Genomic DNA, 18,207 nt, shown 5'->3' on the forward strand with positions numbered 1-18,207 from the left:
TTGTTTCTTAGCCGAAATTACCATGACCACGTCAACTGTTTAACGTGCAGAGCCCAATATGACGTCATGCAGCTGTAAAAGTTACTTACCTCTAAATTATGAACTCAGATTTGGCGCAATTAGAACATAAATTATGACGTAATTACTTAAATCACAAATTAAACAAGTGGCTGGCGCTCATGGAGGGCACTGGCGCGTGATCTAGCCTGCTGCTCATTTGATTTTTCTGCATTGAAAGGTAAGTGCCTCCCCTTATAACTTCTGAAACCTTGATCAGAATATCATTTGGAGTTAAGGAGCTGCTTTTCTTTTTTGCATTGTCTAAGGGATCGATGTCTTCCTCAAAATCACTAAAGTCGTATTGTGACGTATCTACAACTCATAATGACTTACTTCTAATTATTTGTTTTCTTTTCTTCGTTTCTACCTGCTGAGCTTCGTAACTCTTTCACTGAAAGGGTGCATTCTTTGTCGCCGTTTAATTTGTTGTTTCATTGTAATTCTTTATTTCATTTTTTTTTCAGTGCTATTTATTCATTATCCATTTATTAACTAATTTATTTGGCTCACGGACTTACTGACAATTCCACTATTCATTGTCTCTCTCAGGATACGGAGCAAGTACAACAGGCTGATTTATAAATGAATGCGCTTAAAGTTTTGAACAAGTGGATAATAGCCCAATTGGCCTTACCTTGGACTTACGCATTTCGGTCTGCCGAGCTTTCGCTTGCTTTTTCCTCAATTACCTGTTTCCACGGGAATGCCTGAATGCCATGAAAGGAACAAAGAGAAAACGGAGTTGGTTTTCAGAAGAGAATGTGCACGCGCAGAATATGAACTACCACTTTTTGAATCGGATACATCTGGATCAGGGAGCCCATGTTTAGGTGCTGTCACTGACGTTTTATCAAACATAAAAGTCGACATAACAGATAGTGGACTACAGAACAATACATTGAACACACAGGAAATTGCAACAAATGGAAAACAGGATTCAAATCTGAATCTAACGGAATCAAGCTTTAATCAAGAGGCGTATGGTTCACAACATAACAAAGAAGTCTCAAATCATGGAAGAGTGAACGAAAACAGGAAGACCCTGGACGGAGATGATGAAATCGTTGAAAGCAAACACAGCATAGTTTTCATAGGTAATGAAGTTCCAGTATTAAGCAGAGAAAAATCGTTCACAGACAAAGATGACACTGCAGGGACATTTGAAAGTAATTCCCTAAAGCAAAGTGCTTCTATCGAGACTGAAAGGTGGAACATGGCGCAAACAGAACAAGAGGTTTCAGAAATTGTGTGCGACACTCTGCGACTCATAAGTGAAGTATTGCACTTAAAGGGTGAACAAATAGAAGACAAAGCATCGTGCTCCATAAATCAAGAAACACAACTCATGCAGGAAAGCACAAAGCTCGACAAATGGAACACTGAAAAAGATGAATTGAACGTATCACAAGACAGAGATTGTGGAAAGGGAGATTCATTCCATAGATCGCAGACAATTAATACTGAACAAAGCACAGCGGACCACCCACGTGAAATAAGTCCCGTATTGCATAATGCACCTCTGGTATTCCCAGAAACATCTAATATTGCGATTTCAATAGCAACTGAATCATCGGTGAAGAGAGAAAAGTCGCGCTTCATACGGAACAGACCTTCAATGAGTGACGTAGAATCTGGTATCACAAGTGACGTCACAGAGATGCGACAAACAGATTTGATTGACAGTGGACGAACAAATCCAACAGGAAACAGCTTTACTGAAACCAACACTCAACAACAGTTTCACATCGAGGTCAAAACACATCCCGACGGTGGGTGGGGATGGGTGGTTTGTCTTGGCGCATTTCTTGTACAGTTTATTGCGCTTGGAATGCAAAATACAGCAGGAATCGTTTACACGGAGCTAGTGAAGGAATTGAAGTCTCAGAGAGGAGCCACAGGTTGGAATATCTTTTTAAAAATAAAAAATAAACGAGGATTTATGAGGCCGTTTCTTTGACGCCCACGCTTGGCGGATTCAGGAATTTTTAGTGCTCCTGATAGGAGCACTCGGATTTCTTTTTTCCGAGTATGCCTGCGTCACTTTCTAGAATAATCATCATTCTCATTCATTCACCAGGCTGGAAATATACCATCACATTTCTTTCATATACCACACGTCCGACATTCAAATCCTAGCAGTATTCAGGATGTTTGTCCCATGAACCTAGTTTGATGGCCTTAGCTCCCACGAGTCTCCTGTACCTCAGTGGTAGAGCATCCGAACTAGTAATCGGAAGGTCTTAGGTTCGACTCCTGATAGGAGCAATCGGATTTCTTTTTTCCGAGTATGCCTGCGTCACTTTCTAGAATAATCATCATTCTCATTCATTCACCAGGCTGGAAATATACCATCACATTTCTTTCAAGAGGAATCCAGTTCCAACTTTGTACACAATAGGCACTAAAATGAGTTCAGTGTAATTGTCTTCTTACTTTTATCTTATTTTCCTGCCAAATTAATTTTTCTTACAGATTAAATTGTTTTAGACGCAAGATAAAAATTACCGTAAACAGATGAGCATTATGCCGTTTTGAAACTGTTTTCTTTTGCGTTTCTTTTAGGTAATGTAATCGATTGTTTGTAGAATAAACTAAAAGGGAAAGATTAGGGTTTGAAAAGATGACTGAGCACAAAGAAATGTTTTTGCAAGTCGAAGATGAATCAGTATGGTTTAAAAGAAAAATGTGTCGAAGTATAAGGACAAGAATACTAGCTTGCAAAAGTAGAGCCAAATTGCTCCAGCTCCCCTTCTTTGAGAGCTAATTTAATACGTTGCTGTTGCATGGTTTTCTGGGAGACTGATTTCGTTTGAAAACTACGATATAACTTTAGAACAGTTTATGCCCAAAATTGGCATGCATAATCTACATGGAACGCAGTCTCCTGAAGAACCGGTTAACTTTCAAGGAAAATACCTAAATTCTTCCATTCATGTTTGGTTCCGAACAGTTTGCGAAGCCGGTCAAACTTCGGAACAAATTGATGATCAAACTATATCATTGACAATTTTTAAGATCATTTTTCTGCTACTTTCTCACATTTTCAGCATGGGTCGGCTCTCTCGCCACTGGCATCATGTTCTTTCTTGGCCCACTAACCACCTCCTTGTGCGAAAGATTTGGCTGCAGGATCGTCACCATCTGTGGGGGGCTCATATGTATAGCAGGGCTGCTCCTATCATCAATAGTCACCAGTCTCATCCCGCTGTACTTCACCTATGGCGTAATGTTTGGGTCTGGTACTAGCCTGTGCTACTTTCCTACAATCATAGTACTTTCCAAATACTTCAAACGGCGAATAGCGGTCGTGAATGGCCTGGTAACGGCCGGAAGTGGCGTTGGGACTCTGGTGATCGGCCCGGTCGTGCAAGCGCTCTTTCTTCGTTTCGGCGTGGCAAACACTTTTCGCATTGTGGCGGGAATTTTCAGCCTGATCTTATTATGCGGGGCGACGTTCCGACCAGTTCCTGCCAAATACTCGCAGTACAACGATAGGACTAACAGGGGACGGGCAAGGAGGCTTTTTGACTGGACTATTTTCAAGAATAAGGGATATGTTATCTGGATAACATCTCTGGCGACGTTTCAGCTTGGCTATTTTGTGCCATTTGTGCATCTGGTAAGAGATTTAAGTTTTCGTTGCTTTGTTTTATCATTCAGTTTCAGTCAATCTTACTTTACAGTCCATCAAATTATTCGCTTGTTAAGGATTATTACTCACATTTTTTTGTTTTGTTTTGAATTTAGGTCAGACACGCCGAAGACCTTGGAGTTACCCCGACGGACGCTTCGTTCCTGATCGGCTACTTATCGGTGGCGTCGACAGTTGGCCGACTATTCTTCGGCAAAATGGCCGATCTTTCTTGCGTCAACCGAATACGTATGTATCAGCTGGGCGTCTTCGTAATCGGATTATGTTCTTTCCTTGTTCCCTTAGCAACAGGTTATGGCGGCCTGACAGCTTATGCCATTACCTTCGGTTTCTTTGAGGCATGCTTCGTGCTGCTGATTCCGCTGGTCACAAGTGACATCGTTGGCGCGGAAAAGTTGTCTTACGCGCTTGGAAGTGCATTCACTGTGATGGCGTTTCCAATGTTTCTCGGACCACCTATAGCAGGTTTGTACACGATTTTGGAGTATTGTTTTCTAATGAGCAAGCCTAGTACACAGGCTCTCTCTTCTTTCTCACTCTCTTTCTTTCTTCTTCTTTCTCTTTCTTTCTTTCTCCGATCAGCCTTGCAGAAATTTGAGTCATTTATATTTTTGGCTGATTAGATCTTTTACAGATCCTGTGTATACTTGCAGCATTTTCGTTGTGCGATTCCTTGCTTATTGTTTTCTTTCTCACACCATTTCCGATGCCAATAGGCCATCTCCGAGTTGCCTTGAACCTCATTATGAAAGCGAGGCTAAGTACAAAGTTTTTAGTATGAAAATTTAGTTTTCATTCATATGCAAACAAAACTAATTTTCACATGAAAAGCTTTGCACTTAGCTTTCATAATGAGGTTCATAGCAACTCGGAAATGCAGGGCCTATTCAAACTGGCGCTCACGCGGGACAAGAAGAAACGCCTGGAAACTAGGCCGTAGTTAACCTCGTAACGTCTAATATGCGGACTAAGTTCAAAACAAAATATCAAACTAGTAGTTTGAAATGGAAACAAATAAGAAACAGACCCACTGAAAACTAAGGCAATACTTGCCCTAAAAATCGTTTTGAATTACCAAACAAGAAGGAGGCGCGTTGGTGGATATGTCCATACGGTTTCTGACCATAGTTAATAAAAGGCAATGGTTATGAAGCTTGACAAATTTCTTTGTTATAAGTTTTTGTTATCATTTATGGCCTTGACAGTGCACAGACGATAATATATAGATTTTGAAATGTGTTGGAGCAACTGATCAATAGAAACGTTCGTGTTTCGTTAACTGTAGTGTGAACATTCAAACAAAGGATTGTGCACTGTCGTGGCCCTTCCAACATAAATTGCAGCACCATTGTTTTCATGACAAAGTTTCATAACCAGTCCCTCAATTAACTATGGTCTGACTTTTGAACCGAAATAGACGGCTTCAGCGCTTTCTGTAGCCATTGTGTTGTTCCTGAAGACAAGAAACTTTGCTCCACATTGTACTCTGACCATCGAGTGGGCTCAGTTGCTCGAAGCATGGTTAGCGTTAACCCGGGTTAAATACCATGACAACCTATAGGTTTTAATACCTCTTAACCAATGGTTAGCGCTAACCATGCTTCGAGCAACTCAGCCCTGGGCCCAGTTGCTCGAAGCATGGCTAGCGCTAACCCGGGTTAAATACCACGACAACCTATAGGTTTCAATACCTCTTAACCAATGGTTAGCGCTAACTATGCTTCCAGCAACTCAGCCCAGGTTTATAAATGGTGATTAGCAATCAATTGCAAAATACTTGAAGATTATATCTAATTAACGGAAAATAAAACTAACTTTATCTTTACCGAAAAGGCAAATGCCCTTCATCTGAACGCTGGCAGAAAATAGGTAATTAGCCTAGCTCGTGATCTATCTTTTGTGCTACGAACCACGAATATTTAGATTTCAGATTTTTTTCTGTTTATTTTGAATGTGGCCATTAATTTTAGAGTTAGGGGTGGGGCCATGGCAAGTGTACTCGAGGAAGATCCACGTAAAGGTCGGGGTTATGAAAGGTTTTGGTTATCTGATCAAGATCAACGAAAACATTTACTGATAAACAAAAAATATGAGACCTTTCAAAATACCCTAAACCAACACAGGGAGGTTTGAAGCTTTACTCAGTTGCCAGTTCTCCCGATACACTGTGGAATCTACGCGATCAAGACGCCATTTTTCAAAATGGCGGATGGGGACAGCACCATTTATAATTTTTTTTATTATTACTATTTTTTTTTTGGGGGGGGGGGGGGAGGGGGGTAGATCTTTCCCAACCGCATTAGGTTTCAATGTGTCCAGACATAGTTCAGTTCTGAACCTTTTTCTTCCTAGGCTGGATGTATGATGTCTTGGGAGATTATGCCGGTGCGTTCTACTTTTGCGGTGGAATTTCACTAACTGCAGCATCCTTCATGTTTTTTGTGCCGCGATCGTCTGCGCAAACAGAGAGAAGGAATCCAAGGAGACTCTTGAATAGAAACAATAGCAGAAGCCACTTCAAATTCTTACCAAGTTTATTTGGGTGTTTGTGGAAAAAGGAACTACATGAATCACGGACATTAAGCAATGTACAATACAGTGTTATTATAACGACAGAAGGTACGGAAAGCATTTGAAAGGAAAAGAGACAGATGAATGAAATTACACAACGTGTTCTCTTGTATCGTAACACCCCCAGCAAGTGGTCACGCCCGCGATGATCAGAGATCAGGGCAGTGAGGTTGCTAAGTAACACAGCGTACCAAGATGGCATCTAACTTTTGAAACATTTTCGTAACATCGGTATGCGGGGTGAAAAATAAAACTGAATTGAGATTTATTTTTGTGTGTTTTCATAGGAGTATAAGTATAAGATTCGAGTGTATCGAGGTCTATTTTAGACTGGTTAAGGCCGTGTCATTGCAACAGTTAGTAAAGGACCCTAGTCAGCCTCCGCCATTTTTGATGCCATCGAAATTATTGATACTGCATGGTGAAGCGAAATCTTATTGCTTAACTGTAAGTTGTGTTCCGGAAAGTATGTTTCATTATCTTTAGTAGTTTCACAGTGATTTCGTTCATTCGACATTCTTCGAATAAAATATATTATTAAATTCTCAGCCTCGGATATTGCATTTCTAGCGTTCTGATTGGTTCACCAAATCTCGGTTATCAGCTCATATACCGTAGTTTAACCTTATTTGGAAAACGAAAGCCCCAGGTGTCGCTAAGCTAAATTTTTTTTTCGGCGGGAAGCAAAAGTTTCTTCGGAAAAATGTAGAAAAAAAAAGGAAAAGAAAGAAATACCAAACAATGCCATCTCAATATAACAACAATAAAAGCCACAAAGTTCGGTATGACACTATTTAATGGTACGTATCTCTGAAGTTTCCTTTAACATCTTCAAAATTGCAAGATTTTACGATTTTTAGATCACATAACAACGACAATAACAACCGGTTACCTTCAAAAATTTCAGGATGGCTTGCAAATCCTGGCGGTAAGGGGTTAAAACCAATAGAAGAAATTTCTCGCGAAGAGCTTCATGCCTGCCTTTATGTTTTTACGAATTTACGAGGACTCCAGATGGTTCATCTATAAAATCCGTCCGAGCGGCGGCCATAATGTTCGTTTCCGTCGCTCGGCACCACTCAGCAAAACATTTGCACTAATGTGCACAGCTCTTACGCTTCTCAAATAAGCTTGAAGTTTAAAAACTTGCACTGAATGCTTGTCTCAGTGCGGTTGTACCTCGTACCGGCTTGGACTTGCCTGAAGTGTTTTAAATCGTCCGCGAGGAATTCAGTTCAGCATGAAAAAAGCCGTCCTTGCCCTGATCTCTTCCTTCGCTCGGCACCACACAATAGAACATTTGCTAAAATGTGCACAACTATTACGCTTCTCGATGAGCTGGAACTTCAAAAGCACTTGAATGCTAGTCTCAGAAAGGTTATAATTCGTACAATTTTCTTGAATTTTAGATGTCCGACTGTGTCCGATTTTCTTCGCTTTCGACTTTTCATTCAACTCCGTTTGCAAAGCGCTTTGTGTGTCATGTGATCATTAGGTTTCGCGCGCTTTGGTCGCAGGTTGCCTCAACATCCGGTCGTTTAAATTTGAAAGAAATTTTTTCTTAAAATACAAAAATTCAGTAAACTTCAACAGCAATGTCCAAACGCGGAGAATTTAATAAAACAATTATTCCATTCGCGCTTGTTGGATATGAGATTAGTTATAGCCAACTCGGCGCTTCGCGCCTCGTTGGCTATTTACCATCTCATATCCAACGCGCGCTCATAGAATAATTGTTAAATAGCCAAACTCTCGCATATAAACAAAAACAAAGGTGTGGCTGACTAGGGCCCTTTAAGGCATACCACCACACAGAGACAGTTTCACTAACTAAACTTGGGTTAGGGTTAAGTTTGATGGTTCCTCATCCATGATAGACTAACTCTTTCCAGATTCTGGTTTTGAACGGTGAATGTGGATGTCACGTATGCTCAAGATTACCCTCTGTAGGCTCAGAGTGCTTTTCATTTTTCAGAGCTGGCTGGCCATACCGGTCAGTCTGTAAATCAAAAGTGTCGTTTAGAAGGGATGGTGCTGCAGAATCTTGAAAAATAATCACTCCGAAAATCGTACGTGTTTTTTGGAGAAATTCGAAGGACTGAGATAAAACTTATCCTTTAAATGGGTACACTGCGTTTACAAACTGACTGGTCTGTGACAAATCACCCTCAGTATCGATTCTGTTGCTGCCTTAACGTAGCTCTGCAGTCGTTTTTAGAGGAGGGTTATACGACTCCCCCAAAAACGAGTGCGTGGAAAGCTCAGTTACTGGCTGTAACCTTTCTTGCGTTCCGATGTGGTTTCTCCATGACATTCACGTGTCTGGGTACTGGGTGTACCTGCACAGAGACTTCCTGTTGTGTGGAATTAGAACAGAGCGTTGGACCTTCTTCTCCCGAATTTACTCCTCCAGAATCTACGCGATCGACCCCGCCCATGCCAACCTATCCCGTCCAGATTTCTTTTTTTGTAGTAAAGGTGAGACTTTTTGATTAAGCATGTGCGGTCTGCTAGCTTCCTCTCCGCCATCTTGTACCGAGAGTCCACGTTCCCCTTTAGCCTCGGTCATGCTGTCAGCCTGCCGGTCCATGGAACTCACGCATGCTTCAGGTGTGAGGTCGCGTTCTGCATGCTCGGGGACAGTTCTGTTCATCTGCCTTGCTTTCCGACGTGCAATTTCCCTTTGCGGAGTTACCGCCTTATCGGTCTCCTCGAACGGACTTCTTCCAAAGGGATCTTTGAGAAGCTGTTTCAGCGCCCGCCGAAATCGTCTTGTTCGTAGACTGTAGATGATTGGGTTTATTCCACTAGAGATATAAACACTGTATTGGGCCAAGACCCCAGCACCCCAGCTTTGATCGGACCTTAAACGACCCATCACTGGAAGGATGATGGACGGAATCCAACACACTAAAAATGCCAGTACGGTCATGGCCACTGTTTTCGCTGCCTTCATATCCATTTTCGACCTGGCCTCGGCCTGGAGTTGAGACAGGTTCAGCTTTTTTCTCTGTGGAAAAATACATATACAGCTTTTTCAATTGAAGTTGTCGGATCAAAGCTTAAAGCTTAAAGACATCTTCAAAGAGGCTGCCACCTCATCCATTTGATATCCTAACATTTCTTTCATCCAAATGGCTCGCCATCAGTATATCTTCACTGGACAGACGAGACATAGCTGATTTTGATGAACTTGTTCATAAAAAAATCCACAGAATCTTGAGGTTTTGTCTTATAGCTTTATACTTTGATCCGAGAACGTTAATTGAAATAGCTGTATAACGCACATTAAACCTTAGGGTGTGCTCTTCTGGGACTATTCCGGAATAGGAAGACACAAAACAGACGGTATTCATCATTTTTCAGAATGAACAGAATCGTATTTCGTCAATTCCAGCTTACATGGATTAGAAGAATTGCGTTATCTTGGGGAGATTTCCATTAATTGTTCTATTGATGTCAATTTTAATGACCATATTTACTAGGCAGTTCACAATAACTGTGAAATAATAGATGATCGTAATGACAATTGGTCACATGCAGCTTGTTTTTCTAGAAGGTCTACAATTCTTGAAGCCTACAATTAATGAAGGCCTTAAAGCCTTCCAGAGAATTAGACTTGTTCTAATAACCTTTTTTCATTGTATACCATATGCTAATTTTCTTAGGTATAAATACCGCTGGTGTAACGTCCTTGTCACACGACATGATTATGACTCTGGAATAGAGTTGAAATATTGTATCTTCTTCATTAAATCTTGCATAAAATAAAACTTGGTTCTGCGATGATTTCTGTTCTCGGACTCGCCTTTATCCTTATTTACTCAAAACTGTCGGATGGATCTGGATTATAGAATAGGTGGTATTACGTTCTTTTGGAAACTGGTAATCTGTGTATTCTGTTATTCGGATACGGTGCGTTCAACAATTTAAGAGGAATTTAGCGCCGCGTTCTACTGAAAAGAGGCAGCGGAAAAACATCAACATGCTGATGGCCGCTGAGTTTGCACAGTCAGGGCCTCTTAATTGACTTAAGCAATGACAACGTCGACGGCAATGACAACACCATCAAACAATAGATTAAAGGTGGTTCCCGCGAAATAAAAGTTGTCGTGAAAATTTTCTCAAACTTTCTGTGACTGTTCTCGACTGTGCATTATTTCGAGAAATGAAATAAAAAAGATAGGTCAACATGTTCCCGAAGGAGCTATGATCCACTCAAATACCTCATAATCGCTTGCAATATTCGCTTCCTAAAATGAGTTTATTTGATTGGCTGTTGCCATGTCTGGTGGTAACAGAAGTTACATAGATAAAGCACAATTTAGGAAAACGTTATACATAGAATGTATAAAGCATAATCGGAAACTAAAGGTACGTGAATTTCTTGGCAGGGAAGCAAAATATGAAGCAGTATCGACCCAAAATGTTTCTTGTGTGGAATTTTTCTGTATCACTATCTTATGCCCGTGAGTGGTGGGCAAGCTCGTATTTCTGGCAATAACTCATTTTTCTGTCGTCAAATTTTTCTAAAAATTTTTAAACATAAAGAGGATATGGGCAATGGAAATAAATGCATGTGATGGAATACTTTTAAGCCTGGTGAATAAATGAGAATGATGTGTTATTCAGTAAATGCAAGAGAAAATGAGGGGTAAATGACACAGGCATACTCGAGAAAAAAACGACTCCTGATAGGAGCACTCGGATTTTATTTCCAAGTATGCCTGTGTCATTTACTGAATAATACATCATTTTCATAAAGAGGATAATAGGTAAGTTAAAATAACGACATAAAAAAGATTGGCCACCATGCTCGTTTAGGAGGAAATAGCCATTTAATTATTGACTAGGCTCAGCATATAGGAGTCAAACAGACTAAGTTGTCAACGCGCCTGCGCTAAGCGCGCGCTGATGACGCACGAAATTATTCCTAGTTAGAAATGCAATATGGAATCACCTTAAGGACGGCGCCTACTTTTGTTACTGCGTGAAACGACCAAATTCAAGGTTTCGTGGAGAACGTGAATACACGCTTAGATTAGCTCTCGCTACCTGCGGGCCAGTCTCTTTTGCTTCTTTATTCTTGTTGGATTTTTTAATAAACTTTGAATTTTGAATTTTTGGTAATCGCGGTTCGCGGGACAAATTTTTTTCAACTTCGGCCCCGAGAAGAATACCTCGACCTGGGGACGAGGTTGAAATTTGTCTTCTGTTTATATGGGAAATATAAACCGAGGTTCACCAGGCTCACGAAGAGACCATAAAAGTTAAAATTTTCCTCCTAAGTTGTTTCATGTTTAATCAATAAAAGATATTCTTTTAATAAAGCTTCTAAGTTTTTTTGCGAAGGCGACAATACTGACTTTTATCCCTCGCTGGCGACGAGACATGTGTAGCCATGGATTAAACAAAAAACAGAATCAACCTGTACAGTTCCCTCCAACACGTATCCAGATGGCTTCGTAAAAGGACAAAGGAAAGCTAAGAATACTAGTGAAACAACATTTGGATTGAACGACAAGCAGTCTTCTCAACTAGGGCTTAAAATGGCCAATCTCGACTTTCACGTTCTCCAACTGTTATCTCAAGTAATCTTTTCTGTAAAATCAACGTCCAATTCTACTCTAGCAGGAATCCAGAAGCTTCTGCCTCTAATAAATTCCAAAACAGCTTCACTGCCAACATGTCGATTTAAGACAAAACACCAGACATGAAACTGAAAGATTCCTTAAAAAAAAAAATGGCAACATTAACCCTTAAAAATAACAAATACAAGGCGGCTCCCCCTAAACACGAATTTACTGAGCTTTTGCCTTTCTTTCTGATTGTGTACAAGGCATAAGGTTTTCGACTTTTAATAAATTTTGGTGCGCGATATTATGTAGATCCCCTTTTTTTTAGACATCAGTCACTGATCAGTGAATAAAGAAGATCGCTCAGACAGTAAACCGTATTAGCTATAGGGCTCCGCGCGCGCGCCTTCGGCGCGCGCGGCGCTCCGCTAAAAATTGAACAATGGCAGACAATGAGATTAGCATTTAAGCAAAATATTGCCGCCCGTGTTCCCAGATCGTCTTGTGCCCTTTTAAAGACATTTGTGTAAGCTATTACTTGCTAATAATACCGTGAGATTGATCAGTCAGATCGGGTGCTTTAGCTAAAAATTTAAGTTGTAGAAAGTTTTAGGAAAATAAATTTTATTCCCCGATTTTACCAGCTGTTGTTGGTTTTAAGAAAATTGTACCTGACCGTGTTTTGCATATTTTAGCGAGGAAAGGGATTACTTGTCCAGTGTTGCAAAATTTTGAGCTGACGTTTTGCCAAAGGAAATTGCAGATTTTACTGAATGGCTAAATTTCGTTTGAGGTCATGAACACCATCCGAACAGATTTCCACCAAAACAAACCGTCGGATGTTCTTGAGTAAAGATTTTTAAAGCTCTATTAAACTCACCTGCAATTTCATTTTTCGTAAAGAGATGAATACCAGGATGCAAAATATTATCAAACAGAGGACAAGCACAGCTATGACAGATACCGCCAAAGTTTTTTGCTCTGCAAAATAAGCTTGGCGATAAACGAGTACGTGAGTATCTTGAAGATCGATATGAAAGAGAGTTGAACAGGACAAAAATATAAGGACAAAACAGACAACCCAATCAATAATAACTATGGCGACGGCTTTTTCGCTTGTCTTCCAGGTCAAATATCGCAGGCCAAATGTAAGCGCCAGAAAAACGTTTACCAGAAGCACCAGCATGGCGGTGAGATTGAGCGCCATGAAGAGCCGAGCCATGAAAAAGGTTATAATCGCCAAAATCTTTCCCTTGTACCAGCTCACTTCTAGAATGCTAAACACCAAGTACATAGGCATGTTGATGAGGGCCGTAAGGAGATCTACCAGCGCAAGATTAGCAATCAGTATGTTTGGATAAGTGCGAAGCTTCCTGAACCGTGCGAGAATACCAAGAATCGACCCATTGCTAAGTATGCAGAAGAGGATTAACGTTATTAGAAATCCGGCGTTGGAGATCGTAGTGAGGAGGGACTTGGGGATTTCAGGCATGATCTTTTCGTGGACTGATAAATACGTGTTCAAATGATGCCAACGGAAAATATTCTGATTTACGCTTGTCTCGATTGTTCTTTATCTATCAAACTGAACTAATCCTATATCCGAGAGATAATTTGAAATTTTGCAGGGTATACAATAACGAAATTTCTGCCTCTTTATGGAGAACAGAACTCAGCAGCTGTAGATATCAACAAAACAGTTCGCAGATTTCGTTACAAAAGAAACAGTGAAGACAACGTTTCCTCAAAATTTCCGTCCATCTGTGGTCCCCAGTTAAATTCCTACAAATCCTTCATTCCTATTGGCTCCTGAGCAGTCATTAATTTGTCATATTCACCCACGTCTGAGACGATTAGCCTTCCAAGAAGAAATCATAGTGCATGCGCGAAATGCAAAACAGCTGTTTTTGAAGCCATTTTTTAAAATAGTCTCAATATATGTGTCATTGAGCTGGCGTGAAGTACGTACGGGGAAATTATTGGTCGAGTTCTTCTTCTTCGTCGTCGTCTTCTTCTTCTTCTTCTTCTTCTTCTCTTTTTTTTTTTCTTTTTTTGCCATTTTAATTTACGTCCATAAACTTACAAAAAAAGGACGAGACCAATATTTTCCTAATACAGACCGAACAAGCTAGTTCAAGAAGGTTTTTAATCATGATATAGCCTTTCCCATTGTTGCTTTCAAGTCCGGCACAATAAGTTCGTCACTCTCGTAATAAAACTCTGACATCAAGGTTTGAACTTACTTCATAGCCTTAATTTAAAACATTAGTTTGCTTTTATCGAAATTCAAACACTCTGCTCCTTTCACAGACCAGTTCCAGCTATATAATGAATTATTTTTCGTCTCAACCAATCCGTGGGATCAACGACTGCTTCTCTGCACGGTCAAAACAAACACTTTCAAATATTGGCCAAATAGCGATGGTGCATGCGCAGTGGTGAGAGCACTCGCCTCCCACCGATGTAGCCCGGGTTCGTTTCCCGGTCAGTTAACCGCGCCATATGTGCATGGGTTGAGTTTTGTGTTGGTTCTCGTCCATTTGAAGGAAGAGGTGTCGACAGCATGCACAAAACTTTTCACATTGTGAAAAAATAAGGAAATTGCTAAGGCTTAAAGAATTACACCTTGCAGAAACCGTAATTTCCTTGAACATTTGCAGCGTGTGATCACATGAAACAAGAGAGCATGAAATCAATTACTGTTAGTGAGTATCGACACACCGATATCGATAAAATCCGGTGTTGAAGATCAATATCGGCTTACCGTTACTTCCTATAAATACTATATAATAATAATAATAATAATAATAATAATAATAATAATAATAATAATAATAATAATAATAATAGTCTTTTTTTCCTCACAAGACCCTATTTAAGTCTCAAGCTTAAAAGGTTCTAGAACTTTCAAACAACCAACAAACAAAGGAAAAATATTGCATACAGCCATTCAAAACACCTACCTCGGCTTGGCTTAATTAAGGTATTGAAATTTTAACGCTACGTGAGAAGAAATTTATTTTGAAATTAATAACGATGAACATATAATTTTCACGTGAAGGAAATTAAGGCGAGCGCATAAGTCAGGTGAGAAAACGCTAATGAATGCAGAGCCATTTCGACCCAAATATACTGAAAGATTCAACAAGCCGGACAAGATTTTAAGAAAAAAAAAGAGTAGAACAAACTTCGCAAGTATGAACCCTCCATTTTCCAACTTTGTCTCGACAGAAGGTGTTCAATGATTTTCTCTTGGGTCGCGAAAATTAACGCTCACTGAAGAAGCTACCTTAATTGGCTTTAACCAGAAAACAACGAAGGTTCTTCTTAAGATCTGTTAAATCAAAGAAAAAAGTAATTAAACGTATACTGTAAATATCACTATATGAAAATACGGTCGCCGGCCGGGGAAGACTCGAACCCCCCTTCTCCTGCTTACAACAGGAGCAATGATCAACGAGAACATTAAATTAAGCGAAGTACATAAAATGTTGTCCCCTGTGTTCCAGATCGTTTTGTAGCCCTTTAAAGTCATTTGTGTAAGCTAATACAGACTTTTCTGTAAAATTTATGTTGTAGAAAGTTTTACGAAACGGAATTTTTTTCCCGAATGTACTAACTGTTGACGTTTTGCGAAAATGCTAGATGACCTTTTTTCGCATTTTTTAAAAATATGTTTAAAAACATTTTTTAATTTGCCCCTTCAAAAACAAAAGGAAATAGTTTTCCAGTGTTATACGAAATTTTGGGCTGACAGTTTGCCGAAGAATACTGCAGATTTTATCTACGACCAAATCCGAATTTCTGAGGAGATGAAATGAACCATTGGCTGACCTGTAGGGTCTTAGGGGCTGTTTACATGGAGGAAGATCCTAGCACTAGGAAGATTCTAGAGGGCGGATCAACCTAGCGCCATATAGTCTGTCATATGTTTTCTGTATTAGGTTTACATGCAAAAGGTCGAACTTGGCCCTAGTGCTAGGATCTTTCTAGCGATATGATCTTCCTAGCTGAGAGATAGGAAGATCCTAGCACCATGTAAACTACCTTCGCTCGGAAGATCCTAGTACTAGGAACAAACATGGCGGCAGCCGGGCGTTCAATTGCTAAAGGCGGACAATTTTTTCTCTTTTCCTTCTCCACTTGGTAACCACCTCGATCGAAATTTCTGCATGTAAACTAAACGGAAAGTTGTTTCGCCTTCTAGGATCTTCCTTGTGCTAGGAACTTCCTCCCTCCATGTAAACAGCCCCTTAATAACTGGTTAGATCATGCTGTTACATGGCGTATTGAGACACAATGTGTCCCTTGCCCCCACCTAACGTCGACAGCGTTAAAAATATGACAATGAAACTTTTAGGGTATATATTACGTTCGAGTGACGTCACGTGGCATGAAAATTACGTCATTTGTTTTACACATCCGCCATCTTGGATCGACCGTCTTGGATTCGTCGTTTTCTCAAAAACCTCGGAAAAACGTCAGAATTAGTCAAAACCAATAAAAACGCTAAACTATAATATAAATGTAAAAGTCATAACAATAAACTTTAATTTTTTAAAAAAAAAATCCAAATTTTGAAAAACATGGCTATCAAAATTTTGTCACCACCCCATCCCAGGCCAGTTGACTGTGGGCTCAGAAATTTGCTGACGTTGCCATACAGCAAAGAAAACGTGAAGGTAGGCTTATTTTTCAGATCCCAGTTACTCAGACGAAATACCGCAGCTAGAGCGGTCCACATCGAACGAGTCACGTTATACGTGTTTCCACCCTTTTCCTCTTATTCTTCAAAAACTCATTAACAACCCATCGAATGGTCGATAATACATCACGTGAAGTGACTTTATATCAATAAACCTTTTCCTTATTAGTATGCGGTGTTTTATCAGCTCATAAAACACTCCTCATTAGTATGCCTTGTTTTTCTCCTATGCTAATTTCCAACGTTCACAAAAGTATAGTTGTCATGAACTCAATTGACAAATGCTTTTCCAGAAATGTTTTTGAAGCCGTTGAAAAACTCGCACCACGTGTTTTATCGGGTCTAAAACCGATAAAACACTCCTGCTCGTTTTTTAAACATTACTTCTCTACAATCATTTTAAGCATTTTAAATTGTAGAAATTGTATAATTTAAAAAGATTTTAAATTTCTAATTCTTTAAAATATAAAAATAAGATCTCATTTTCTCGTATTCAAAGTGACAATTACTCTATAAACCAATTTACATAGTTTTAATTTTCCTTATAGTAGAAAACAAAATAAAAAATTATAAATCAAAAAGCTGTAAAGCAAAATTACATTTTTGATCTGGATTACAAATGGAATTGGTAAAATGACTCACAGGCCCTTTTGGCCATCCTCGCAGAAACCTCTAATATGCCCAGGAAGGTTTGATTATCTTCGAAAGTTAACATAAAAATAATTATCCTCTACTGGCCGCAGTAACAAAGCTACGGAATACTTCGCTGTGGTTCAAGCGTAGCTTAACCAATTATTTCAACACGGTGCGGTGGGTTTAAATTGGATTTTTCTTAAAGAAAGGAAGTTCAGTGGAGAGTTAGCATCATAAGTGGCAGACGTATCGAGGTAACCTCAAACAGCATTCATTCCACATTTTATTCAGTGGCTTTCACGGGCTGTGAATTCCCCATCAATCCAGCGTTGCCTACCAATATTATAACTAGATAGTTCATTGTTGTTAGGATCTCGGTTATGTTTGTGATAGTGCGGTTTGTTTTTTGCCGTCTAGCTAAAAATTGTTGTTTCTAATACAGTGGAGCCTTGATTTAACGAACCTCTATATAACGAAGTCCTCTATAAAAAGAACGATGTTGCTCAGCCCAGCCAAATAAATGTATGGAATAGAACCTCGATATCGCATAACGAACCAGTTTGCCAAGTCCCTTGGCCCTTCGTTAAATCGAGGTTCCCGGCTCTGATAGGTTGTTTCATGTTTTTGGCAGGTTCAGAGTTAAGTTTGCCAATTCATAGTTTCTGTTGTTCCGATCAAAATTTAATTTTGTATTTGGGTAATTATTTTTGTTTCAGATCAACTTTATTTAACCCACTGGGTTATTTGGCCCCTCAGTTCGAAGTTATTTTTCTACCGAATTGCTGTTTACTCTTGGATCAAAATATTTTTGTTATTGAGCTTGAGATATTTTTATTGCTCTCCTTTATTTATGTATCTATTTGCAGATTTGTTAATTAATTAATTAATTAATTAATTAATTAGTTAGTTAATTCGTTAAATTCTTCCTTAGGTTGTTTTTGTCATTTGCAACTCCATGCTATTTTTACCATTCGAGGATTGTTTTATTGCTCTTGGCATTTTATTGTCAA

At 39.5% G+C, this 18,207-nt stretch overlaps 2 protein-coding genes across 2 annotated transcripts; one reads left to right on the forward strand and one right to left on the reverse strand.

Annotated features, from left to right (window-relative positions):
- The first annotated feature begins 752 nt into the window (after positions 1-752).
- Positions 753-6,548, forward strand: LOC146469341 (monocarboxylate transporter 10-like). The gene is made up of 4 exons (XM_085123368.1): positions 753-1,958; positions 3,108-3,679; positions 3,808-4,177; positions 6,065-6,548. Exons 1-4 carry the CDS (start codon positions 764-766, stop codon positions 6,346-6,348), a joined length of 2,421 nt encoding a protein of 806 aa, XP_084979494.1. The 5' UTR covers positions 753-763; the 3' UTR covers positions 6,349-6,548.
- Positions 6,549-8,028: 1,480 nt separating this feature from the next.
- Positions 8,029-11,349, reverse strand: LOC146469342 (uncharacterized). The gene is made up of 2 exons (XM_085123326.1): positions 11,339-11,349; positions 8,029-9,293 (listed from the first exon to the last, which is right to left on the reverse strand). Exon 2 carries the CDS (start codon positions 9,243-9,245, stop codon positions 8,700-8,702), a length of 546 nt encoding a protein of 181 aa, XP_084979452.1. The 5' UTR covers positions 9,246-9,293; positions 11,339-11,349; the 3' UTR covers positions 8,029-8,699.
- Between the last annotated feature and the right edge of the window lie 6,858 nt (positions 11,350-18,207).

The sequence above is a fragment of the Pavona decussata genome, unplaced genomic scaffold (genome assembly GCF_977016875.1).
Source record: "Pavona decussata unplaced genomic scaffold, jaPavDecu1.1 SCAFFOLD_124, whole genome shotgun sequence".
Taxonomy (NCBI): domain Eukaryota; kingdom Metazoa; phylum Cnidaria; class Anthozoa; order Scleractinia; family Agariciidae; genus Pavona; species Pavona decussata.